The sequence below is a fragment of the Garra rufa genome, chromosome 13, assembly GCF_049309525.1.
Source record: "Garra rufa chromosome 13, GarRuf1.0, whole genome shotgun sequence".
NCBI lineage: Eukaryota > Metazoa > Chordata > Actinopteri > Cypriniformes > Cyprinidae > Garra > Garra rufa.
In genome coordinates, this window is record NC_133373.1 from 30580053 (window position 1) to 30604612 (window position 24560).

General features: G+C 36.9%; 2 protein-coding genes across 4 annotated transcripts in view; one reads left to right on the forward strand and one right to left on the reverse strand.

Annotated features, from left to right (window-relative positions):
* The first annotated feature begins 1310 nt into the window (after window positions 1-1310).
* ivns1abpa (influenza virus NS1A binding protein a) lies at window positions 1311-11997 on the forward strand. Its single transcript, XM_073852918.1, has 13 exons — window positions 1311-1460; window positions 1871-2040; window positions 2139-2214; window positions 3807-3980; window positions 4067-4192; window positions 6828-6935; window positions 8175-8301; window positions 8389-8616; window positions 8701-8822; window positions 9345-9471; window positions 10237-10368; window positions 10528-10701; window positions 10776-11997. The coding sequence occupies exons 1-13, from the start codon at window positions 1311-1313 to the stop codon at window positions 11030-11032; spliced, it is 1971 nt and encodes a 656-aa protein (XP_073709019.1). The 3' UTR covers window positions 11033-11997.
* A 2246-nt stretch (window positions 11998-14243) lies between these two features.
* swt1 (SWT1 RNA endoribonuclease homolog) overlaps window positions 14244-24560 on the reverse strand; it is a 32215-nt gene continuing 21898 nt past the window's right edge. For all 3 annotated transcript variants that reach the window (XM_073816662.1, XM_073816660.1, XM_073816661.1), the window contains exon 19: window positions 14244-15277. In XM_073816662.1, the coding sequence (XP_073672763.1) occupies window positions 15190-15277 (88 nt within the window). In that variant the 3' untranslated portion in view covers window positions 14244-15189. The remainder of the gene's footprint in view (window positions 15278-24560) is intronic.

Consider the following 24560-nt stretch of genomic DNA (forward strand, 5'->3'; position numbering starts at 1 on the left):
TGAAAGTGTTTCTCCAATGCCACTTATCTTCAAGAGGAAGCATGCCTATGATGAGGTAAATTAAGGCCTAGCGTTTTCCGATTGCTGTTTTCAATAATCAACCCCCGAGGAGGATAGAGCAAGCGAGAATGAGCAGATTATCCAAAGGCCTCCACTGCCTGCTTAGAACATTTGCGCCGACTGAGGCTGAAGTGGCTAAAAGGACGCGATGGAAAAATACTAGCAGGTTTTCATGTAAAACATGAGGATTCCACACACTGGGGCTCATTTGTTTTTCACTTGTGCATTTTTCCATGCCCACACAGCTGTAGTCACGTCATTGTGGGAATGTGATAAATTAAAAATTCCTGACTAAATCATTGTTTTGGTTGTGTGACCATCCTCCGCCCCTAAAAGTCAGCTGGCTAAAAGGGCTTTGAAAGACCTGTGGAAATTTCCGGAACTATGTGGGTCTGGTTAACAGGGAAGAAGATGAGGAGAATTGTAGAAACGGTCTGACCAAGGGGTTGGAAAAGCATGTTCTGAGATTTAGGCAGCTCCTTGAATTAAGTCTGTATGAGGCTGATTCTATCCGGATTAATTTGAACTGTCTGTGCTGCAGTAGTGAAGGCTGATCCCGAATAAGGCACGTGTTTAACTCCATGAAAGCGATCAGTAGCGTAAAGCTGGGTCAGTCTGTGATCGGCAGAGTTATTGCTCTTGAGCGACATGTCAACCTTTCATTCCAAATCTGTATTAGATGTTGTGGCCATTGACGTGCCAGTAATTGCCATTGATGTGATCAGTGTTCCTGAGATAATCAGTCATCACAACCCTTTGTTTTGCAGGTTATAATGCACGATCAACACAGAAAAGGTTTGAGTCTATAGCCAACGGGACACGCGAGGACTTGATTGCAGTCACTCTAAGCCTGAGAGTTTGAGTCACCTCTGACCCCCTGCCGTGCCCACTGGTTACCTGGCATTGCCTTTTCCATCCACTTCGTAGTGAAGGAAGACCTAGGCACTCCCATTCCCGGTTCTACTTCACTCGTGCCTTTTTACGGCTTTCCCAAGTAAACTATCTCTCCCAGACGTCATTTGGTATTAGGTAAGCGCATGACTTATACATGTGGTTCACTGTTATGTGTGCACAATAGGGCGGATTTATAGTGAATATAGACTCTGACAGCTTTTTAGCCAGCAGCTAAAATGAGTGATACATTGTATTTTATTTGTAGATGTGTGCATGGGTGATGTGTTTATGTAAGATACACAGTGTGAGGATAGGTATTTTGGCAAAATAGGTAAAATCATAAAATTAACTTAAGCATGCTATTGTTTTGCTTTTTCAAAGGCTTAATTTCCAAAATGATTCCCAACGGATATTTGATCTTTGAGGACGAAAATTTCCTGGATTCCACCGTGGCCAAGATGAATGCCCTTAGAAAGAACGGCCAGTTCTGTGATGTGAGACTTCAGGTAACACACCCTTTTTAACCGTATTATTCTCTCTGTCATTATGAGACGGCTGAAACATGACTCAGGGAAGAGTGTGTTTCATTATACGCAGGTCCTGGATCTTTGAATGGCCTTTAGCTGTGTGACGTTCATTAAGAGACAAAGCCATACCCTCTGTGTTGAAAATGAGGGATTTAACTTTATCCTAAGAGATTTAATAGTTATTTGATGCAAAAATACTTTCTTGTTCCAAATAGAAATACGTAGTGGTATCTAGATACTGGTTTTGATATTTAATGATGCTGCCAAGCTAATACTATTACTAATACTTAATCTTTGGGATTTGTTTGAATCCACACAGCAACTGCATAGCATACTAAAAACCATGTCATGTCATAATAGACTTAATTGTGGCCCTTCTATCTCTGCAGGTGTGTGGCCATGAATTGATGGCTCATCGTGCAGTTTTGGCTTGTTGCAGTCCATACCTCTTTGAAATTTTTAATAGTGACCTTGAACCTCATGGTATCTCTCATGTGAAATTTGAGGATCTGGACCCTGAGGCTGTGGAGATCCTTCTCAACTACGCTTACACTGCCCAGTAAGACACACACTACATGCAATCAACCAATTCACTTTTTCTACCATACTAATGGGTTTCCATTTGCGCCAACTGATATTTATAATTACTCTCTGCAGGTTGAAGGCAGATAAAGAGCTGGTTAAGGAGGTTTACTCTGCAGCCAAACGGCTCAAAATGGACAGAGTGAAGCAGGTAGGTTAATTAAGCATGTGTTTTTGTGAATGTTTTGTTTGAAACAGGGTTCGTACAAGGTGCTTAAAGTTGTTGAAAGACAATGTAGATGTGAAATAAGTGTTTAATTTTTCCAATATGCACACATCTTTACATGCCAAATTCAATAATTTAAAAAAACATAATACTTTTTTTTTTTTTACTTATTTCAGTTAATGTCATAAAACTACCAAGCTAAACCAGTAGTAGTACTGACAGTGTTATGTAAACATGGCTGAGGACGCAAAAAGAGGAACCGTTGAGTCATTTACACTGGAACCGTTCCGAATGATTCAAACTTGTAACTTCGATCATTCATTTCAAGCGATTCACTAGCAAAAACCATATCAAATTAAAAGAGCCATTAATTTTTTAATTTCGACATTGCTTCTAATGATCTGTAATTATCATGTGCTACCTAAGAGATTAATTAGCTGGTTCAGGTGTGTTTGATCAGAGTTGGAGCTGAACTTTGTAGGATGGTAGATCTTCAGGAACAGGGTTGGACACCCCTGCATTAAATTGTTGCATTACAAATTTCTTCACTGTTTCAAAGCGATTGGGCCGTGGATCACAAATCATTTGATTTAGATCGGGACTTCAAATCGCATATCGCAGATTATTTGATTTAGATTAGAACTGCTTCGGGTCCTGATCTGAAATGATGGTTCGCGAATCATTATTCAGATTGGGATTTCGGAGCATAGATCCAATTAATAGAGGAATTTCGACATTGCTTCGAATGACTTTTAAAACAATGTATAGTGATGGGTGAAACTGGGCTTTTTGAAACTCAGAATCAGTTTCAAAATGATTCACTGTTTCGAAGTGCTCCAATGGGATCTCGTATCGCAAATCATTTGATTCAGATTGGGACTTTGAAGCCGGTTCGCAAATCATTTGACTTGGATCAGAACTCGCTTCATCGCGAATCATTAGATTTAGATCAGTACTTCAAATCGAGAATCATTTGATTTAGATTGGGACTTTGGAGTGGGTTCGCAAATCATTTGATTTAGAACGGAATTACTTCGAGTCCTGTGCTGAAATGATGGTTCGCAAATCATTATTCAGATTAGGACTTGGGAGCATAGATCACAAATAATTTTAAGCGCTCCAATCGGATTGTGTATTATGAATAATTTGATTTAGATCGGAGCACGTATTGCGAATCATTTGTTTTACATTAGGATTTCAGAGCGGGTTTTGCGAATCTTTTTCTGATTTTTTGTGTAGAAAACAAACCATTAAGGTAATACAATTATAAAAACAAAAGAAAGAAGAAAGAAAGAAAATATACACAAATACTAATCCCTTAATAAAATTAAGTGTGGTTTTACTATAGTAAAAGTGTAGAAACTTTTTTTAACCACACCACAGTTTTATGGTCCATTTTAAATATTAAGTGTTTTATTTCTTTATTTTTTTGTTCTTAAGTTAACATCATTGCTTACTTTGCATGTTTTTTCGGTTTATTTTTGCCATTTTGTTATGTTAGTATATTTTTATTTATCTTTTTTTTTTTAGAATTTGAAAGAACTGCAAACAACTGACTCTTTTGTACTTGCTCCCAGATCTGTGGTGACTATCTTCTCTCCAAGATGGATTCCCAGAGCGCCATCTCCTATCGCAATTTTGCCAGCTGCATGGGAGACGGCCGTCTGCTGGGCAAGATCGATAGCTATATTCAGGAGCATCTTCTGGACGTGTCTGAGCAAGAGGATTTCCTCAAGCTGCCACGCCTTAAGGCGAGCTGACTTTTAACCCTTTTAGGTTATGTACTATTCTTGACTACGCTCTTATGCTAAATATACACTTTTGGTTTGGTTTACAGTTGGAGGTGATGCTGGAGGATAACTTGACCTTGCCTAGTAATGGCAAGCTGTACTCGAAGGTGATTGGCTGGGTGCAACGCAGCCTGTGGGAAAACGGCGAACCCCTGGAGCGACTGATGGAGGAGGTAAGCACTGCGCTCCACTGCGAGCTCCTCTCTCCCTTCCCTCCCTTCTTCCCCCTCGTAATTCATCCCATTCACAGATTTAACAGGTCCGTTCACACCGGCCACCTTAATGGTAGAGGTTGGTTGGGTTTGTTCTCTCTGCCTTCCATATATATTTTTTGTTTCCTCTCCCCCTTCACCCACAAATCACCCCGGGCCTTAAAGAATATACATTTAGGTACAGAACGGGGCTGTTACACCCTCCGCAAAGGCGAGTGGGTAGTCCAGGTGAGCCAAACTAAAAGCCTCCTGAATGCTCAGTGCTGTGCAGTAACTGCAGCTACTCTGTCTGCTCACAGAGAGTGACATGACATGTTGCCGTCCCAGTGACATCTCTCTCTTCTCTAAGCAGGTGTGTGAGTGTGTGTGAGTGTGCTTGCTCTGGGAACCAGCACTAACAGTTCTTCCTCCCCACTGATTTATCTCTCCTTAGGTTTATTAGAGCAAACATCAGCAGGATTCTCACAAGACTGAAGAAGCCAAGACTGAGGCCCTCCAGGGTAATGAGTCAGTGAATGAAAGAAAATTACAAAAGAACGAGAGGGAGCTGTGGTGAAACGAACGCTAGGCTCCTGTCTCTTTAACAAATGCACTCAACAACAGTACACAGTTAATTTCAAACGACACTTCAGATGTCTGAGGACCACCGCGTTGAGACATTCACATATTAAGTCCACCTACTGTAATTCACATATGCATGCAAAGTACAGTAAATCAAAGCATATTCAGATGATTGGCACACAAATATAAATGCTTCATGCCGTTATGGCATTTTACATTTACACAGTATACACCTGAATATTAAGTACAAATAAAAAAAAAAGGAAGAGAGCCATCGACTTTATAAAAGTCTTAATGATGGCGTCTACAATGTGTTTCATCCTAAATAAAGGAAGTGGAAACTGAGTGCAGCTTAGAAGGATGTTCCAAAGTCGCTCTCAGTTCCTAGTTCCTTTTAATCTGATTTTGGACGCATTCCCAGTTGGGATGGACACAGGTACTCGGAAGTGACAGTAGCAGTCAGTCATGGAAACACTAAACATGACTTTTTTTCTAATTTAAAAACAAATTCATTTTTGAAAACTAATATAGCTATATACACAGTACACAAATGGCCTCTTTTTATTTCAGCAGTACCTACTGGTCCTGTTTAATTGGCATCAAGGGCTCCTTAAAAGTTTTCACTTAAGGCACTTTCTCAATGTGCAAGACACTTAAAACATTGATGAAACCATGCTTTTACTATTATGTGTCCTTAAAGGGTTAGTTCACCAAAAAATGAAAATTAGCCCATTATTTACTCACCATCCAGGCATCCTAGGTGTATATGGCTTCCTTCTTTTAGACGAATCCAATCGGAGTTATATTAAAAATTATCCTGCCATTTCCAAGCTTTAGAATTGCATGGGTGGGTGTTTCTTTTTATCAGTCTAAAATAAGTCCATAAAGGCCTCCTGTAGTGAATTGATACATTTTTGTAAGAAAAATATCCATATTAAAACTTAATTACTTTAATCTAGCTTGCGCCAACTGTTCGTACACCAACATTTGTTTACAGGAGCAGAGAAAAAAACATTTCCTTACTATAGCAAAGGAAAACCAGTCTCCTCTTGTCTTAATATTTAAATCATCTGACATATTTTTCTTTACAAATCCTTGTTTTGTACATCTTGCGTTCATCACTTTTATTGGCTACCCAGAGCCATGTGAGACACTTTTTATTATGGATGGATGCATTTTATTGGACTTGTTTTGGACTGATGAAGAGAAACACCCACCCATGCAATTCTAAAGCTTGTAAATACCAGGATAATTTTTCATATAACTCTGATTGGATTCGTTTGAATGAAGGAAGTCTTATACACCTAGGATGCCCGGAGGGTGAGTAAATAATGGGCTAATTTTCATTTTTGGGTGAACTAACCCTTTAAATTACAAATAGAAATACCTATCCTCAAATGTTGATGCACATTTTTTCTTATTTTTACAATCATTGACTTATTTTATCAAATTTTAGTGGATTTTTTTTACCCCAGTTATTTTAACAGAATTTTGTATTATATTTGGTTTTGAAAAAAAGCTTTCATGTAAGCTTGAAGACAATCCAAGATTCTTTTTTTTTCCTAAATGAAGCACCCATTTTTGAGCTGTAAAAGCTGAAAACAGCTAACCAGTGTTGTACTGGAGTTTGTGTGATGACGTCTGACTTGACTAACCCCTTCAGCTGAGAGGATCGCCGCAGAATGACAGCCGAACATGCGCAGATGGAGCTTGTTTGTCTATTTCATTCTTCAAACCTGTTGACAAATGAAGGTTCCCAAGATGCTTTGTGGCGAACAGTATTGTGTTCCACATTCTGCTGTTTTCAGTGCAGTAAAAAGGCCAGAAGATCTTTGGAGATGGTCCTGAATCCACAGCAACACTGTTTTGTTATTCTTAAAGAAGCTTTTTTTTTTTTACCAGCATCTTGCAGCGAACGAGCGCTGTGGCCCTTCTTCCCTTCTTAACTTTCCTTCTTCCCCTGACCCACGTAGTTGGGTGATCTGTTGTCATGAAGACAGCCACATGGGTTCTGTTGTCGCTGTGTGTTTTGCAGGTGCAAATGCTGTACTATTCGGCCGATCACAAGCTGCTCGATGGAAGCCTGCTTGACGGGCAGGCTGAGGTGTTCGGCACTGAGGATGACCACATCCAGTTTGTGCAGGTACACAACCAGCGCCGAGCTCTTCTCAGGCTGAACCGCAGCAGGCCCATAGTGAACGCAAGATTTAATGCTAGCAGAGCAGCTGCTTTGTTGTGCTGGGCTGTTGAGTCTGAGCGGTTTGAGTTAGAGCTATCACCGTGTGTGTGTGATGAGTGTGTGGATTGGGTTTTAGTGCTGCTTATAGTGCGGCTTTACAGTGGGATTAGATTAAAGTAGATGTAAGGTTAAAAGAATAGTCCAAGGTTCAGTACAAGCTTGTTCGAAAGCATCTGTGTCATGCTGTGGTTTGTCACAAAAATTCATTTCCATTTGTCCATATTTAAAAAAAAAATACAGGAAGGACTTTCAATGAAAGTAAATAAGGCTAAATATGTAAATGTTAAAATGTTACAGCTCAATCCAGTGTTAACCTAAAAAAAGTGACTATTCAAGTGTGTGGAGTGTGGAGGCTGAATAGTAGTTTTTGACATATAGAGGCTCTGGTGTGGTTACTTGCTCTTAAAATACTAATTTTCATTTTTGGTCATATAGATAAAAGTAATACATCTTTCGATTCTGTAAAGACTGTAAGTTTATTTGTGTGCACTCGCAATAACAACAAAACATTGTGCATTTGTAAAATAATAAATGTAAACCGGATTCGCTTTCTGCCGTCTCGGTCTCTGTGAACTTGAGCTTGAGTAAACTGCGTATACTTGCCTTACAGACATGAAAAATAAATCTATAGAGAGCAAAATGTCTACTTTCAAATGAACCAGTTCGAATGGAAAACAAATATTCTCAGATTATGTAATCCGTATGAAACATGCAAACAGGCGCATCTACTACTGTGGAGATGACGAGTCAGTGTTTATCAAGAAATTATTAATTCTAAATCAATGCTTCTGCCAGTGTGCTGTGGCAAGCTTTATGCATGCGCTTGAATGCTTATTAGGCTATGTTAAATGGTTTATTAATAAACATGCAATTAATCAACTAATCACTTAAAATGAACAACTACTAGTCGACCAAAAAAAAAACTTTAGTTGAGGGCAGCCCTAGTATTCAACATTATGCCAGAAATGCTGTCAACTGAGCTTAACTTTTATTGAACCCAGAATATTCTTTTAACCTGATGCAGAACATGCATCTGGTAAGTTTTTGAGTCAGGCTTACGCCTAGATAGGGTTTGGGACTGTGTGAGATTGTGTGTATGTGGACCATGGGCTCGGAGTCTGTAGCTACGCTGTGCCTTTGCAGAAGAAGCCCCTACGTGAGAATGTACACCGACAGCTGAGCACCAGCTCCTCTGGCAGTCTCTCCCCTGGATCCGCCAAACATTCCTGCAAGCAAGAGTGGAAATACATTGCTTCCGAGAAGACCACCAGTACGTTTGCACCTTTGATGTCTTTAGATCAACAAGACTTCTTTGCAGTCCCTTCAAGTCAATTTCTTCCTCTTTCTCTCCCTGCAGACAATACGTATCTGTGTCTGGCCGTGTTGAACGGCATGCTGTGTGTGATCTTTCTGCATGGGCGCAGCAGTCCCCAGGCCTCACCCTCGGCTACACCTTGCCTAACCAAGAGTTTGAGTTTTGAGGGTCAGCCACTGGAAGAGGAACCGGACAAGCTGCTGGCACCCATGCACTACGCTCGCTCCGGCCTGGGCATTGCTGGTATGAACAGCCGACTCATCGCTGCAGGTTAGTGCACAGCACAAATTGAGTAGATATGTTTAAGTGTCTATCTTGCTTTCATTAAGTAACTCTGTCTGATCTGGCATTCAGGTGGCTACAATCGGGAGGAGTGCTTGAGGACTGTGGAATGTTACGACATGAATACAGACAGCTGGAGTTTCATTGCTCCAATGAGGACTCCACGTGCTCGGTTTCAGATGGCCGTGCTCATGGTGTGTATGTGGTACAAAGTGTTAAAGAGATAGTTCACCAAAAAAATGAAAATTCTGTCATTAATTACTCACCGACATTCCAAACCGGTGAGACCTTCATTCATCTTCGGAACACAAATTACAGCATCCCTGCATATACAGCATCGGTACTACCACGTTCAAGGCCCAGAAATGTAGTGAGGACATCGATAAAGCAGTCCATGTGACATCAGTGGTTTAACCCTAATTTTATGAAGCTACGAGAATACTTTTTGTGCATAAAGAGAACAAAATAATTACTTCATTCAAAAATTCTTCTTTCCTGTGTTATTTTCCACCGTCTTTCACTAAGAGTATCACAACCAGTGCGGAAGATCATCAAAAATGTCTTAATTTGTGTTTCAAAGATGAACAAAGGTTTAATGGGTTTGGGACGACATGAGGGTAATTAATGACAATTTTCATTTTTATGTGAACTATGCCTAAGAATACACAGCCTTCACAGCACGGTAAAAAAAAAACATTTTGTTTTTATCCATTCAGGGTCAGCTTTACGTGATGGGTGGGTCCAATGGCCATTCAGATGAGCTGAGTTGTGGGGAGACCTACAGCCCTACTGCTGAAGAGTGGACTCAAGTGCCAGAACTCAGGACCAATCGTTGCAATGCAGGTAAAAACTTCACTTGACGCACTTAAAATTAATGTTTTAAAATAAAATACTATAGCATTTTAATATCCGCCATATATTGGTCATTGACTATAACATATGTGACCCTGGACCACAAAACCAGTCATAAGGGTTGATTGAGATTTATGCATCAGCTGAAAGCTGAATAAATAAGCTTTCCATTGATGTATGTTTAGTATGTATGTATAGGCTGAGATACAATTATTTGAAAATCTGGAATCTGAGGGTGCAAAAAAATCTAAATATTGAGAAAATTACCTTTAAAGGAAAAGTTCACTTCCAGAACAAAGTAATGCCCTTTGTCATCCAAGATGTTCATGTCTTTATTTCTTCAGTCGTAAAGAAATAGTTTTTTTAAGGGAAAACATTTCAGGATTTTTCTCCATATAGTGGACTTCTATGGTGCCCCGAGTTTGAACTTCCAAAGTGCAGTTTAAATGCGGCTGAATAGGAAATTTACAAAATATCTTCATGGAACAAGGTCTTTACTTAATATCCTAATGATTTTTGGCATAGGCCTAACAGAAAAATCTATCATTTTGACCCATACAATGTATTTTTGGCTATTGCTACAAATGTACCCATGCTACTCAAAAGACTGGTTTTGTGGTCCAGGGTCACATTTATAAATGAATATCAATTTTAGTCAGAATTTGTGCATTCCTTCAAAGAGATTTTGAATTTGTCCAGCCAACAAAGAGAATACAGTAGCTTTAGATTTACCACGGCTTGTTTGTCTTTCCTCAGGTGTCTGTTCTCTGAACAACAAGCTGTATGTTGTTGGGGGATCAGATCCATGCGGACAGAAAGGTCTGAAGAACTGTGATGTTTTTGACCCTGTGAGCAAGGCCTGGACCAGCTGTGCCCCTTTAAACATCAGTAAGTCACGTGGACAACAAAAAATATAGCTATAATTGCTTCCACAGGGTTTTGGGCACTTAAGAGATCACAGCTTAAGTGTACAGCGGGGATTACATCGATAAAAAGCCAGATGGATCTGCAGATACTGTTCCCAACATTATTTTTGTGCATCTACAGGGAGGCATCAGGCTGCCGTTTGCGAGTTGGATGGCTTCATGTACGTGATCGGAGGAGCAGAGTCGTGGAACTGTCTGAACAGTGTGGAACGCTACAATCCAGAAAATAACACCTGGACCCTTGTTGCCCCAATGAACATAGCTCGTAGAGGAGCTGGAGTGGCCGTCTATGAAGGTAAGCAAAGGACAAACTCTGGAATATGAACATACAGCTTGTAGATGAAGGTAACCAGTGTTTGTCTCTCTCAGGTAAACTATTCGTGGTGGGCGGCTTTGATGGTTCTCATGCCCTGCGTTGCGTTGAAATGTACGACCCCGCCCGCAATGAATGGAGGATGCTGGGGAGCATGAACTCGCCACGCAGCAATGCTGGTGCGGCCGTGCTCGGTGACATCATCTACGCCGTTGGTGGCTTCGATGGAAACGATTTCCTCAATTCGCTTGAGGCCTACAACCCTAAAACAGACGAGTGGAGCCCCTGTGCAGATGCCTTGACCAATTCCTAAGAGCCAGGGGTCAGGGAACCAATGGGGGTGGGGGGGTTATCTCACTCAAACTAACAGGCTTAGTGACGTAATCGTGCTTTGTGATGTCCTGTATGTATGCGGGAGGGTGGACGGGTGGGTTTTGAGGCGTGAGGGGGGGTCTTGTGGAGGTCTTCTTTACAGAAGTCACCCATGAGGCTAACTTTTCTTACAGTGTTGGGAGGAGGCGGGTGGGTTTTGTCTGGGGTTGCCGAAAGCAACATTAAGCCTTTGCATATTGCATACTTTATTTTTGTTGTTGTATATATTGTTGTTTCTTTTTTCCATTTTAAGAAGAATGCCAACATTTATTGCACACTGAGTGTACCTTTTTGAGTTGAGTAGTTTTGAATTTCTCCATTTTCGGCAAGACAGGATTGATTGAACATATTAAGGAAGTGATTCAGGTTGAATGTTTGCTTTGTAGTTTTTTTTTTTTGTTAGCTCACTTCATTTGAAGCTCCATGCTTATACACAAAGCCTTATTTTACAAAACATTCAAACACATGGCTTTCCTTTTTGTATCATTAGCCATGGCGTAGGATTACTGTACCAATCTTTAAAGATGGCCTTTTTTATATTTTTGATACACTGCTAAGTAACCAATAGATAGATGGATGAGCTAGCAGACGCACAACACCCATGAGGTTGTACACTTTTAATCAGTGCCAGTTTAGTTACACTCACATTCGTATAATCGACCATGCTTCAGTGCTTCTGCTAATTAGACCTTTTGTTACAATTTCTTTCATTTGTCCGATTCAAGTGAGGTGATGCTCATTTCCTTCTCAATACCATCTATTTTTAATATTTCCTGTGTTTAGCATTTGGAAGCAACTTTTTTTTTTTTTTTGCCTTCATCCCTTCTTAATCGGGGGAGAAAATTCTGTACCACATTTGTTATGAGCTGATATTTCCTTACTAATAAATCATTTCAACCTGTAAAAGTTCTGTTTGCATCTCTAGAAATTCTGGATTGTGTATTGTTTTGCGCATTTTGTCTCTAGTATTGAATTCCGGTGTGATTAGATTAAATGTTGCATTATTCTGGTGGGATAACACCACTGTTTAGTTGATAAGTGAGTTCAGGATCAGATTAAGGGAAATGAGGCAAAAGCAAATGTGCCAGTAGCCATTATGTTGCAATACTGGACTTTATGGTCCATGGGGATAGTTTATTATCAGTCCATTTACTGCGCAGGTTAATTCTTGGATTCTTATCCAACTCAACTCGTCCTAAGTCCATTCACAAATACTAACCTGTCTTAATCCCAGACAAATCACGCCAGTCGTGCTAGCAGGAAGTAGGCCAAAAACCACACAAGCACAAGGTCTACAAGAGGGATTATAGGTCATTTCTGGCACTAAATACCCATTGGACTCACTGTGGTCATGAAGTGCAATGAACTTCTGGTACTTACCTGTGATTTATTTATTTTTTTTACTGAGATAAGAAGCCGTGAGATGTCAGATGAGGAACTCATTGCATATGTTAAATATATACCTAAATAACTACACGCTACATTCGAGTTTTTGCATTCCACTGCCATGCTTTTAATATAAAAAAACACACAGTTCGGTCATTTACTTAAGTGACAAACTTATTCTATACCCGAACTCACTTCCGTACATATAATTATTAGTCACAATTTCGCCGAAACCGTGCTGAGTGAACCGAACTGTAACTTACAGGAGAACTACTTAACTCATTCAGTGTGAGATATATAGACAAATGAGGGTCTAGCGAGTGTTGAGGGTTTCATGTGTGGTTTGGTTAACTTACAGAGACTGAAATAGAAGTTGTCTGTCATCTTAAGGTTGTAAAACCAGCCATTGTTCCACCGGAGCTGCTTCCGTCAGTTTTGTGGTCTGCCCGCGAATGTTCCCCGCTCTCTTCTCGGCTGCTGTCGCCGGTTAAAACTTGGCGGTATAAACTCGCGCCTCTTTTGGACGCATGCCATGTGACATGTAAAAGTATGTTATTATGACGTAAATATAATAAGTAATATAACAGAATATTATATACACTACCAGTTAAAAGTTTTCGAACAGTAAGATTTTTTTTAAAAAGTCTCTTCTACTGACAAAGCCTGCTTTTATTGGGTCCAAAGTACAGCAAAACCAGTAAAATTTTTGAAATATTTGTACTATTTAAAATAACTGTTTTCTTTTTTAACATATTTTAAAATGTAATTTATTTCTGTGATTTCAAAACGAAATTTTTAGCATCATTACCCCAGTCACAGAAATCATAGTAGCTAATATTGTAATTCTATTATGTTGAAAATATTCTTTGATGAAGTTCAAAAGAACAGCATTTTACTGAAACAGAAATATCTTTTGTAAATAAAAATGTCTTTAACATTATAAATGTCTTTATCATCACAGATCAACTTAAAGCATCATTGCTAAATAAAAGTATTAAAGTATTAAAAAATATTTCTAACCCCCAGTATTTAAAAAAAAAAAAAAAATACTGATTTCAAGCTTAAAGTATAGTTTATAATGTTAAAAAAAGATGATCTTTTAATCTTTTTATTCACCATAGAATCATGAAAAAATTGTACTCAACTATTTTTAATATTGATAATAATAAATGTTTCTTGAACAACAAATCAGCATATTAGAGTGAATTCTGAAGGATCATGACACTAAAAACTGGAGTAATGATGCTGAAAATGTAGCTTTGATCACAGGAATAAATTACATTTTTAAATAAATCCAAATAGAAAATGGTTATTTCAAATAGTAAAAATATTGCAAGATTTTACTGTTTTTGCTGTACTTTGGATCAAATAAATGCAGGCTTGGTGAGCAGAAAAGACTTCTTAAAAAAAAAAACATTTAAAAAAATCTTACTGTTAAAAACTTTTGACTGGTAGTGTATAATAATAATTTCCTTGTTCATACAAGTGCCTGACAGTAGGAATTAAAAATACCACAAAATAATTATTTAAATATCGTAATCATGTCTTTTGTACTCACTGACCCATAGATCCAACCCTTATCCTGCAAACGTCATTGAGCACTGGTGTAATCTCAAATCGGACATCATCACTGTTCCCATAATCCCATAAAAGCCTCTCAACCTGTGATGTCACAGTGCTGCTTTACAAACCAGCAACCCAGATTAACATTCTCAGGTTATTTGTGACAAAAAAGAAGGACGAGTCATTGATGATCAAATGTTTTAATCAAAATGCAAACAGATGTAAAGAAAAATATACATTCTTTTCGAACTATTCACACTTTAATACAAATAAAATAATTTTTATGCATAGATACCATTTTAGAGAATATCAAAAAGAAAAATCTGTCATAAATGACTGCTGGTATTTCATATGCAGTGACATAACTACCGAGAAACGACCAGTTAGTACAAGAAAAAGAAATTACAGCAGCTTATCAGATGTAAACAGTGTGTCGTAAGTAAATTATTTTGTGACGAAATGTACCTTCTGAGAGTCATGGAACAAATGAGTGGATCTCTGGACAGTTCCCAGAAGGGTGGCTAGATTGACGCCCAAGAAAATTGGCTTTTAACACTTGACTCACTGTCGCACTCAGTACTTACTAAAAGCCTTGCAGCACTGAATGTCGTGGGAGACGTGAAGTAATACCTCCGTTTCTCTTTAAACACATTATAACCTGTTTTCACAACATCTCCTGTACAGCAGGACATACAAGACTACATTCTTCCGTATAAAACACCAAAAACCACCAACAAACCTATAACAATTTGTTAACCATCACTAAAACAGTGTTTCTTTCCCAAAATGAGACACATTACTTATAAAGCAAGGTGAATAAATAATCCAAATAATTTAATGCATTTAAAAAATATATCAACGTTTATAACTAACATAAGACCTAGAACCTAGAACTTCTTGTATTCCAGTCTATGTAGACTGGTAGCCCTTGATTCCTACATGCATTTGCATAATTAGTCAGGGTCATGTGACTGACACACTGACACTCTGTTACAGGTTGGTACAAGGACAGAGGATCAGTAGGTTGGTGCGCCTTTGGTTCCAGTAGATTATGACTCTGCCATTCAAACCAGGTCGACTCAAAGAAGTCTGGTCTGATAGTAAGCCCAAAGTTGGCTGGGTCCAAACATGGAAAGTCGGGTGGTCAAATCAGGGCCAAGAGCTCTGGGCAGCAGCACAGTGATCCAGATTTGCACACAGCTCAGACAGCTGCGCTCCACCCACACACAGCTTCTCCCTGAGGACACACACACACACACACATATATATATAATATATATAGTATATATGCATATTTGACGTAAGATTTTTAATGTGTTTTTTTAATTCTCTTCTGCTCACCAAGGCTGCATTTATTTGATTCAAAATACAGCAAAAGCAGTAATATTCTGAGATATTTTTAGTATTTTAAATAACTGCTTTCTGAATATATTTTAAAATGTAATTTATTCCTGTGATCAAATCTAAAATTTCAGCATCATTATACTCGTCTTCAGTGTCACATGATCCTTCAGAAATCATTCTAATATGTGACCCTGGACCACAAAACCAGTCATAAGGTTAAATTTGACAAAACTGAGATTTATACATCATATGAAAGCTCAATAAATAAGCTTTCTATTGATGTATGGTTTGTTAGGATAGGACAATATTTGGCTGAGATACATCTATTTGAAATCAGAAATCTGAGGATGCAAAAAAATCAAAAAGACTGAGAAAATCACCTTTAAAGTTGTCCAAATTAGGTTCTTAACAATGCATATTACTAATCAAAAATTACATTTTGATATGTTTACAGTTGGAATTTTACAAAAAATCTTCATGGAACATGAACTTTACTTAATTTCTTAATGATTTTTGGCATAAAAGAAAAATAAAAAATTTTGACCCATGCAATGTATTTTTGGCTATTGCTACAAATATACCCCAGCGACTTAAGACTGGTTTTGTGGTCCAGGGTCACATATGTTGCTGTCCGAGAAACACTTGCATGATTATCAATATTTGTCGTTTTTTTTACCTTTTTTTCTTCTGCTCACCAAGGCTGCATTTATTTGATCCAAAATACAACAAAAGCAGTAATATTCTGAAATATTTTTACTATGTAAAATAACTGCTTTCTATTTTAATTTATTTTAAAATGTAATTTATTCCTGTGATCAAAGCTAAGTTTTCAGCATCATTATACTCCAGTCTTCAGTGTCACATGATCCTTCAGAAATCTAATATGCTGATTTGCTGTTCGAGAAACACTTTCATGATTATTATTATTATCAATATTTGTTGTTTTTGCTGTACTTTGGGTCAAATAAATGCAGGTTTTGGTGAGCAGAAGAAACTTCTTTAAAAGCATTGAAAATCTTACTGTTCAAAAACTTTTGACTGGTAGCGTATATCTGTCACAAAATAAAACCGAGGTAATTGCGACTTCTCATTATATAATTCTGTATTTTTCTACACAAAAATGACTGTGTTCCACTGAAAAAATAAGAGCGTATAAGTTTGAAATTACATGAGGGTGCAAAATGATGGCAGTTTAAATTTTTGGTGAACTGTCTCTTGTCAAGTTTGAGATTTTGGGCCTTTTGGTTTTTCATAAAGTTTGACTAGTGTAAAGAAAACATCCAAAAAAAAAAAAAACTTAAGTGTTTCTTTTATAGCACTTTATCTATTTGTGTCAATAGATTTCAGTTACAATGCATATTTTTAAAGGCCGTTTTCTCAAAATGAGTTTTTTGAGTCATAAATCTCCACTTGAGTAACACTTACACACACCAAACTTTACATTTTTATTCCTGTCTATATCCTGAAGGTTTTTACAGAGGGATTTGTTCATATACACTTTGCTTGATTTTATACATTTTATTCCCCAAAAAAATGGCAAAAATGGTTTCCTGTCGAAGTTTTTTTTTTCGGAATTATAGCCTGACAAAATGAGATACCCAAAATTCCCTCTGTAAAAACTTTTGACTCTAATATGTCAAAAAAATTACTTCATCCAGTGTTTTTTGTACTAGAAATGTATGCAAATTAGCACATATTTCATTAATTAATGCCTCATTTGCATATTTAAACGTAACATTTTAGAAAACTTGTAATACAAAAAAGTTTGCAATTATCAAATGTTAAGTAAGGTGTTAACTACTAGTTAATTTTCTTACCCTATTCCTGCAGTGTCTCACCTTAAGCTGGAAAACTATTTTTTATTGTTCTTCTCTATTAGATAGAAATAGCAGCAGATAGGATGAAGGTCGGAACATAAGCAGATCAAGCGATGAAGATCTGATCTGCCTAAACAGTTGTGAGTGTCCCTGATTATCCCTGCTGTTTCACTTCACACAGGATAACTTCCGCTACACTGCCTGTGGTTCCAAACAGGAGGTGGATGTCTCGTACGCAGGAAGCGAAAGAGGTCGAGAAAAGGTGGCTGAAGAAATGACTTTGCAGAGGACACAGTATATAGTAATTTTTTTTTACTATAATAATGAATACTGCAGTGTCTTACTGTCATTTCCAAGGGCTCTTTAGTAACTAAAATTAAAGTGTTTAAATCTGAAGTCTTTTATTTTTTAAATCATGACAGATTTTTATCCGGCAAAAATTGTACAAAATTAAATTCCTGACCCCCTTAATACAAGGCTTTCACGCTCTAAGATTGTGTGCTGTGAGCTTTATATATCTACAGGAAATGCTTGACTGAGTACAACGAGATTGTTCCCCATTTTAAAAACTGGCGTTCATGGGAAAGTAAAGGCATTTAAACAAATGCAGAAATCTCTGAGTCACAGTCACACTGGCTGCCCGCTCTCTCTCTTCCTGGCACAGCGGTTCACAACTGACTTGAATGAAGGCCATTATTGTGTTACTTTATCTCTCTCCTCCCTCTCCTTCTTGCAACCTGTTTCTGCTTGTTGCCTTATTTTGTTCGCATCTTGCGTTCCCCAATGTATGTTACATAACTACCTAAAAAAAGAAAAAGAAGAGGAAGAAATGCATGCACTTGTCTTTCTCCAATGCAAACTCTCACTGAGCTGGTTTATGTAATGAAGGGTATGGTGGAAATAAAGACCAGCTCTGGATTGGAATGTTGTCTTTGTTCATTAAAAAAAAAAAAAATACAGTTCTGTCTGAAAATACATCGTTTCTGAATCTACATTTTTAAAAAGAATATGTTTTTTCATAAAGTACGTTTTATTTTAGTTTTAGTGTTCTATTGTTGATTTTAGACAAGATGGTGCTGATCAATCCTGCATTTATTTGATCAAAAATATAGTAAACATAATACTTCAGAAATCATTCTAAAATGCTGATTTGAAGAAACACTTCTTATTATTATCAATTGTTGAGTCGAGTTTACATCTCGCAATTCTGACCTTTTTTTACTCAGAATTCATATAAACTCGCAATTGTGAGTTATAAATTCAAAATTGCAAGATATAAATCAAAATTTTGACTTTTTCTCAAAATTGCAAGTTTATATCCCGCAACTGAAAGTTAAGTCAGAATTGAGAGACATGCAATTCTGAGAACATATCAGTCTTTTATTTTGCTCAAAGTTGGACTTAACAATTGTGAGAAAAAAGGCCAGAATTGCGAGAAAAAAAAAGTCAGAATTGTGAGTTTTTATCTTGCAATTCTGACTTTACATCTCACAATTGTGAATTTGTCACGCAATTCTGAGAAAAAAAAAAAATCACAATTCTGGCTTAGTTTCTCAAAACTGCATTTTTAAATCTCACAATACTTTTTTTTTTACTCACATTTGTGACTTTATATCTCCCAATTCTAAGAAAAAAGACTCTCAATTTCTCACAATTTAGTTTATATCTTAGGAAAAAAGTCAGAATTTAGATCCTGAGAAATAAGCCTGCAATTCTTTGAAATAATGTCGCAATTCTTAGAAATAAAGTCAAAATTGTAAGATATAAACTCACAATTCTGACTTTTTTTCTCACAATTGCAAGTTTATATCTCACAATTGCGAGTTAATTCAGAATTGTGAGATATATACTCGCAGTTCTGAGAACATATCAGTCTTTTTTTTTCACTCAAAGTTGGACTTTATAACTCGCAGTTGAGTTGTTTTCATCTCGCAATTCCAACTTTATTTCTCGCAATTGAGTTTATATCTCACAATTCTAAGGAAAAAAGAATTGGGAGATAAAAACTTGCAATTGTGAGAGAAAAGTCAGAATTGCGAGTTTTTATCTCACAATTCTGAGGAAAAAATTCAGAATTGAGAGAAAAAAAAACTTGCAATTGTGAGAAAACAAAAAAGTCAGAATTGCGAGTTTTCATCTCACAATTTTGACTTTATTTCTCGCAATTGAGTTTATATCTTAATTCTGAAGAAAAAAGTCAGAATTGAGTTTTTTCATCTCACAATTCTGACTATTTCTCGCAATTGAGTTTATGTCTCACAATTCTGAAGAAAAAAATTGAGATGAAAACTCGCAATTGCAAGATTTTATCTCACAATTCTGACTTTATTTCTCACAATTGGAGTTTATATCTCAATTCTGAAGAAAAAAAAGTCAGAATTAAGAGTTTTTTCATCTCGCAATTCTGACTTTATTTCTTGCAATTGAATGTATATCTCACAATTCTGTGGAAAAAAATTGAGATAAAAACATGCAATTGTGAGAAAAAGTCAGAATTGAAAGTTTTTATCCTTACAATTCTGAGGAAAAAAGTCAGAATTGAGAGATAAAAACTCGCAATTGTGAGAAAAAAAGTCAGAATTGCAAGCTTTTCTCACAATTCTGACTTTATTTCTCGCAATTGAGTTTACATCTCACAATTCTGAGGAAAAAAGAATTGAGAGATAAAAACTCGCAACTGTGAGAGAAAAGTCAGAATTGCGAATTTTTATCTCACAATTCTGAGGAAAAAATTCTGAATTGAGAAAAAAACTCGCAATTGTGAGAAAACAAAAGTCAGAATTGCGAGTTTTTATCTCACATTTTGACTTTATTTTTCGCAATTGAGTTTATATCTTAGTTCTGAAGAAAAAAGTCAGAATTGAGTTTTTTCATCTCACAATTCTGACTTTATTTCTCGCAACTGAGTTTATGTCTCACAATTCTGAGGAAAAAAAATTTAGATAAAAACTCGCAATTGTGAGAAAAAGTCAGAATTGCAAGCTTTTATACCACAATTCTAACTTTATTTCTCGCAATTGAGTTTATATCTCAATTTTGAAGAAAAAAAGTCAGAAATAAGAGTTTTTTCATCTTGCAATTCTGACTATTTCTCGCAATTGAGTTAATATTTCACAATTTTAAAGAAAAAAGTCAGAATTAAAAGATAAAAACTCACAATTGTAAGAAAAAGGGTCTAAATTGCAAGTTTTTATCTCACACTTCTGACTTTATAACTTGCAAATGCAACTTTATAGCTCAATATATAGGCTATAGACTTTATATTATAAGAAAAAGAGTCAGAATTGCGAGTTTATATCATGCAATTCTGAGAAAAAGTTTGAAAGTTTGACAAAGTCACACTTTTTTATTCTGTGTTAAAAAGGGCTTCCATAGTATTTAACCTATTTATAGGACATAACCCTGTTTTCTCCAGAACAAATAAAAAAATGTGCACTAAAAATTATGGGATGTGGTTTGCGGCGAACACATAAAGGACTCCATTCCTTCAGCCTTGCAATTATCCGCTTCACAACAGTGCTGCCATGGCAACCGTACAACATGTGGGCAGCTCCCCTTCAGCAGCGAGAAAGCCAACAGACAGCAGAGTGAATGTGAATCCTTAACAAATCAACAACAAAACAGAACATAACACCGCAGTGACGCTGATCGCCGGAAAACAAACACGCAACACTGAACATCAGACAAAACTGCCGCAGCGTCTCGGCCGTCACGAGTTGACAGTCAGCGCTGTGCCTGGTTGCTTAGATATGAATCCCTGTTGTGAGATTTAGCACCTAGAGACAAGATGTTCATGAACATCAAAGAATAACGAATAACAGTCTTTCTTGCACTGCAAACATATACTGGTGCTTTTCAGTTACAGATTAACTCGGGCAAAGTTAAGGGATCATTTTAAGGAATCTTGAGCCCGCATATCAATATTACATAAGATGACAACCCAACGGAGTCTTTCTAAAGTTATGAAATGTTCAGAAAGCCGAGGCAAAGCCTGATAGCTTACTGAAACCAGTATGTTATGTAACAGGTCACATTGCGGCAACTGATAATGTATGCTTTATTCAGTCATGCCACTGCAGTTTGTGCACATGACCATCATCACGTCTATGTGCATTTGCATACAGTACCTGCCGGTTTTGATCAGGCCCATTTGACACACGTGGATTAGTGCGTGAAATGAGGTCACTGAGTTCTTGGGTGTCGCGGCTCATTGAGGTAAGTGAGCTGCTAAAGATCAGCTGTCAACGCTCCACAAATGTGTGTGCGAGTGTGTAGCTACACTTGACTGATAAGGTTAATCAAGGAACATCTTCTTCGGCCCTGAAGACAAAGACTCACACAGCCTTGACAAACACATGCAGTGTCAAAGTTTGCGAATGGCAATCCTGCTTAATAAATCATTACTAATGAGAGACACATTAAGAAACCGGAAGTGACAGTGCAAACATGATACTTTGTAAATGGCATATTTAGAACTAAAAAAAAAAAAATTAATTAAATAAATTAAGGTTTTTGAGGAAAACATTCCAGAATTGTTCTCCATATGTGACCCTGGACCACAAAACCAGTCTTTAGTAGCACAGGTATATTTATAGCAATAGCCAAAAATTCATTGTATGGGTCAAAATTATTGATTTTTCTTTTATGCCAAAAATGATTAGGATATTAAGTAAAGATCATGTTCCATGAAGATATTTAGTAAAATTCCTACTGTAAATATATCAAAACTTAATTTTTGATTAGTAATATGCATTGCTAAGAACTTCATTTGGACAACTTTAAAGCCAATTTTTTTGCACCCTCAGATTCCAGATTTTTAAATAGTTGTATCTCGGACAAAAATTGTCTTATCCTAACAAACCATACATCAAAGGAAAGCTTTTTTTGGAAAGGTTTTGTGGTCCAGGGTCACATGGACTTCATTGGGAATCAATGGGTTAAAGGTCCAAATTGCAGATTCAATGTGGCTTCAAAGGGTTTTACACGATCCCAGCTGAGGAATTAGGATCTTACCTAGTGAAACAATCTGTCATTTTCTAAAAAATAATACAATTTATATACTTTTTAACCTCAAATGATCGTCTTGTATCTCTCTGTGATGTGCATGAGTAGTCTGTGCATCTCTGGTTCAAAACAGTTAGGGTAAGTCGAAAAACTCCTATCTCATTTTCTCCCTCAACTTCCAAAATAATTTCAAAATCATCCCACATCGCTGCAGAAGTACCAACCCAGTGTTTGCAAAGTAAACATGCAAAGAAGATAAAACACCCTTTACAAAAAAGGTAAAACAGCGATGTAGGATTTTGAAGTTGAGGGAGAAAATGAGATGGGAGTTTTTTTTTAAATAATTGATAATTTTGCTAGGTGAGACCTTTCATCTATTTACAGCCGCATTTGGGATCGTTTGAAGCTGCATTTAAACTGCATTTGGAAGTTCAAACTCGGGGCACCATAGTAGTCCACTATATGGAGAAAAATCCTGTAATGTTTTCCTCAAAAAACATTATTCTTTTTACGACTGACAAAGGGGATGAGTACACTGTAAACAAAATCTGTAGAAATTACAGTATTACTGGCAGCTGGTTGCCAGTAACTTACTGTAGATTTTAATTTATGCTATTTACTGGCAACAGTTTGTTCAAAGTTAATTGAACATTAAACATTAACAAGTCTTTATCTTTACAGAATAAAACTAAAATAACAGCCTCATGCAAAGCATTCTGTGAACCAAAATCTGAAGGAAAAAAACAGAAAAAGGTTGATGAAGGTTTCTGGTTCCCAGAATGCTTTGCAGTAGGTTGTTATTTTATAGTTTTATTCTGTAAAGACAAAGACTTGTTAATGTTTAATGTTCATTTAACTTTGAACAAACTGTTGCCAGTAAATAACATAAATTAAAAATCTACAGTAAGTTACTGGCAACCAGCTGCAGAACTACAGCAAATTTTTTACAGTGTACCGTGTAGTACAGTACAGTACAGTACAGTATTATTTGTAAACTTCTGTTCTGGAAGCGAACCTTTAATATCACACTGTACTTATTATTACTGTGTTTATTTTCTGACTGTCAGATTCCTTATCCCTCACTTTCCTAGAAACGATTCATTTAAAAAAAGTGTGTTGTTATCTGGAATTTGCAGGTTATCAAGAAACGCTGCTATGAAAATAGCCTGAGGTCTTAAGCTCCTCCCACTTAATTAGCCTCTACTACAGTAAAATGACACGAAAACCACATCCTAACATAAATTTAAATATTTACAAGCGCAATCACATTGTAGTCTTTATAAACCAAATAATTATCATGCTTTTGTAGCAGCCCTTCTTATTAGCCTGTGGCAGTAGCATCATTAAAAACATTGGCGATATGGAAATCTTTGAGACAAGATAAAACATGCTTATGTTCTAGTTTCCAATTAGGACAAGTTTCACAAACACCTTCGTACACTACTGGGATTAAATTGCGAAATTTCTTAACCAGAAATGTGTACACTGGCTAACGACTCAGGGGAAAGAGGTGATGTATCATTAAATGCACTCTATGTATCATTAATGCCATCCTCAGTGTTAAAGTGTGATTTACAGTGCACAAGAGAAGAGTTTTCAGCATAACCTGTTATTGCACAGGTGCCACATTAGTGAGAGTTATTGCACAGAATGCAGCACAGTGTCAGAGCACTAGATCTAACATAAGAACGTAAACTCAGTATTCATAAAGCTCACACAGGACATCTCCAGTTTGCCTGATAATAACATGCAGTGACAGAATAAAAAAACTGTATGTACTATACAGTTGAGGGCAAAATTTTACATACACTTTACAGAATCTGCAAAATGCTAATAATTTTACCAAACTAAGAGGAATCATTCAAAATGCTTGTTATTTTTTATTTAGTACTGACCTGAATATGATATTTCAGATAAAAGATGTTTACATATAGTCCACAAGAGAAAATAATAGTTGAATTTATAAAAATGACCATGTTCAAAAGTTCACATCCACTTGACTCTTAATACTGTGTTGTTACCTGAATGATCCACAGCTTTGTTTTTGTTTTTTTGTTTAGTGATAGTTGTTCATGAGTTCCTCGTTTGTCCTGAGCAGTTAAACTGCCCACTGTTCTTCAGAAAATCTTTGTTTTTTCAGCATTTGTGTATATTTGAACCCTTTCCAACAATGGCTGTATGATTTTAAGATTTGTCTTTTTACACCGAGGACAACAGAGGGACTCGTATGCAACTATTACAGAAGGTTCAAACACTCACTGGTGCTCCAGAAGGAAAACTGATGCATTAAGAGCCAGGGGTATAAACTTTTAAACAGAATAAAGATGTGTACTTTTTCTTATTTTGCCTAAATAT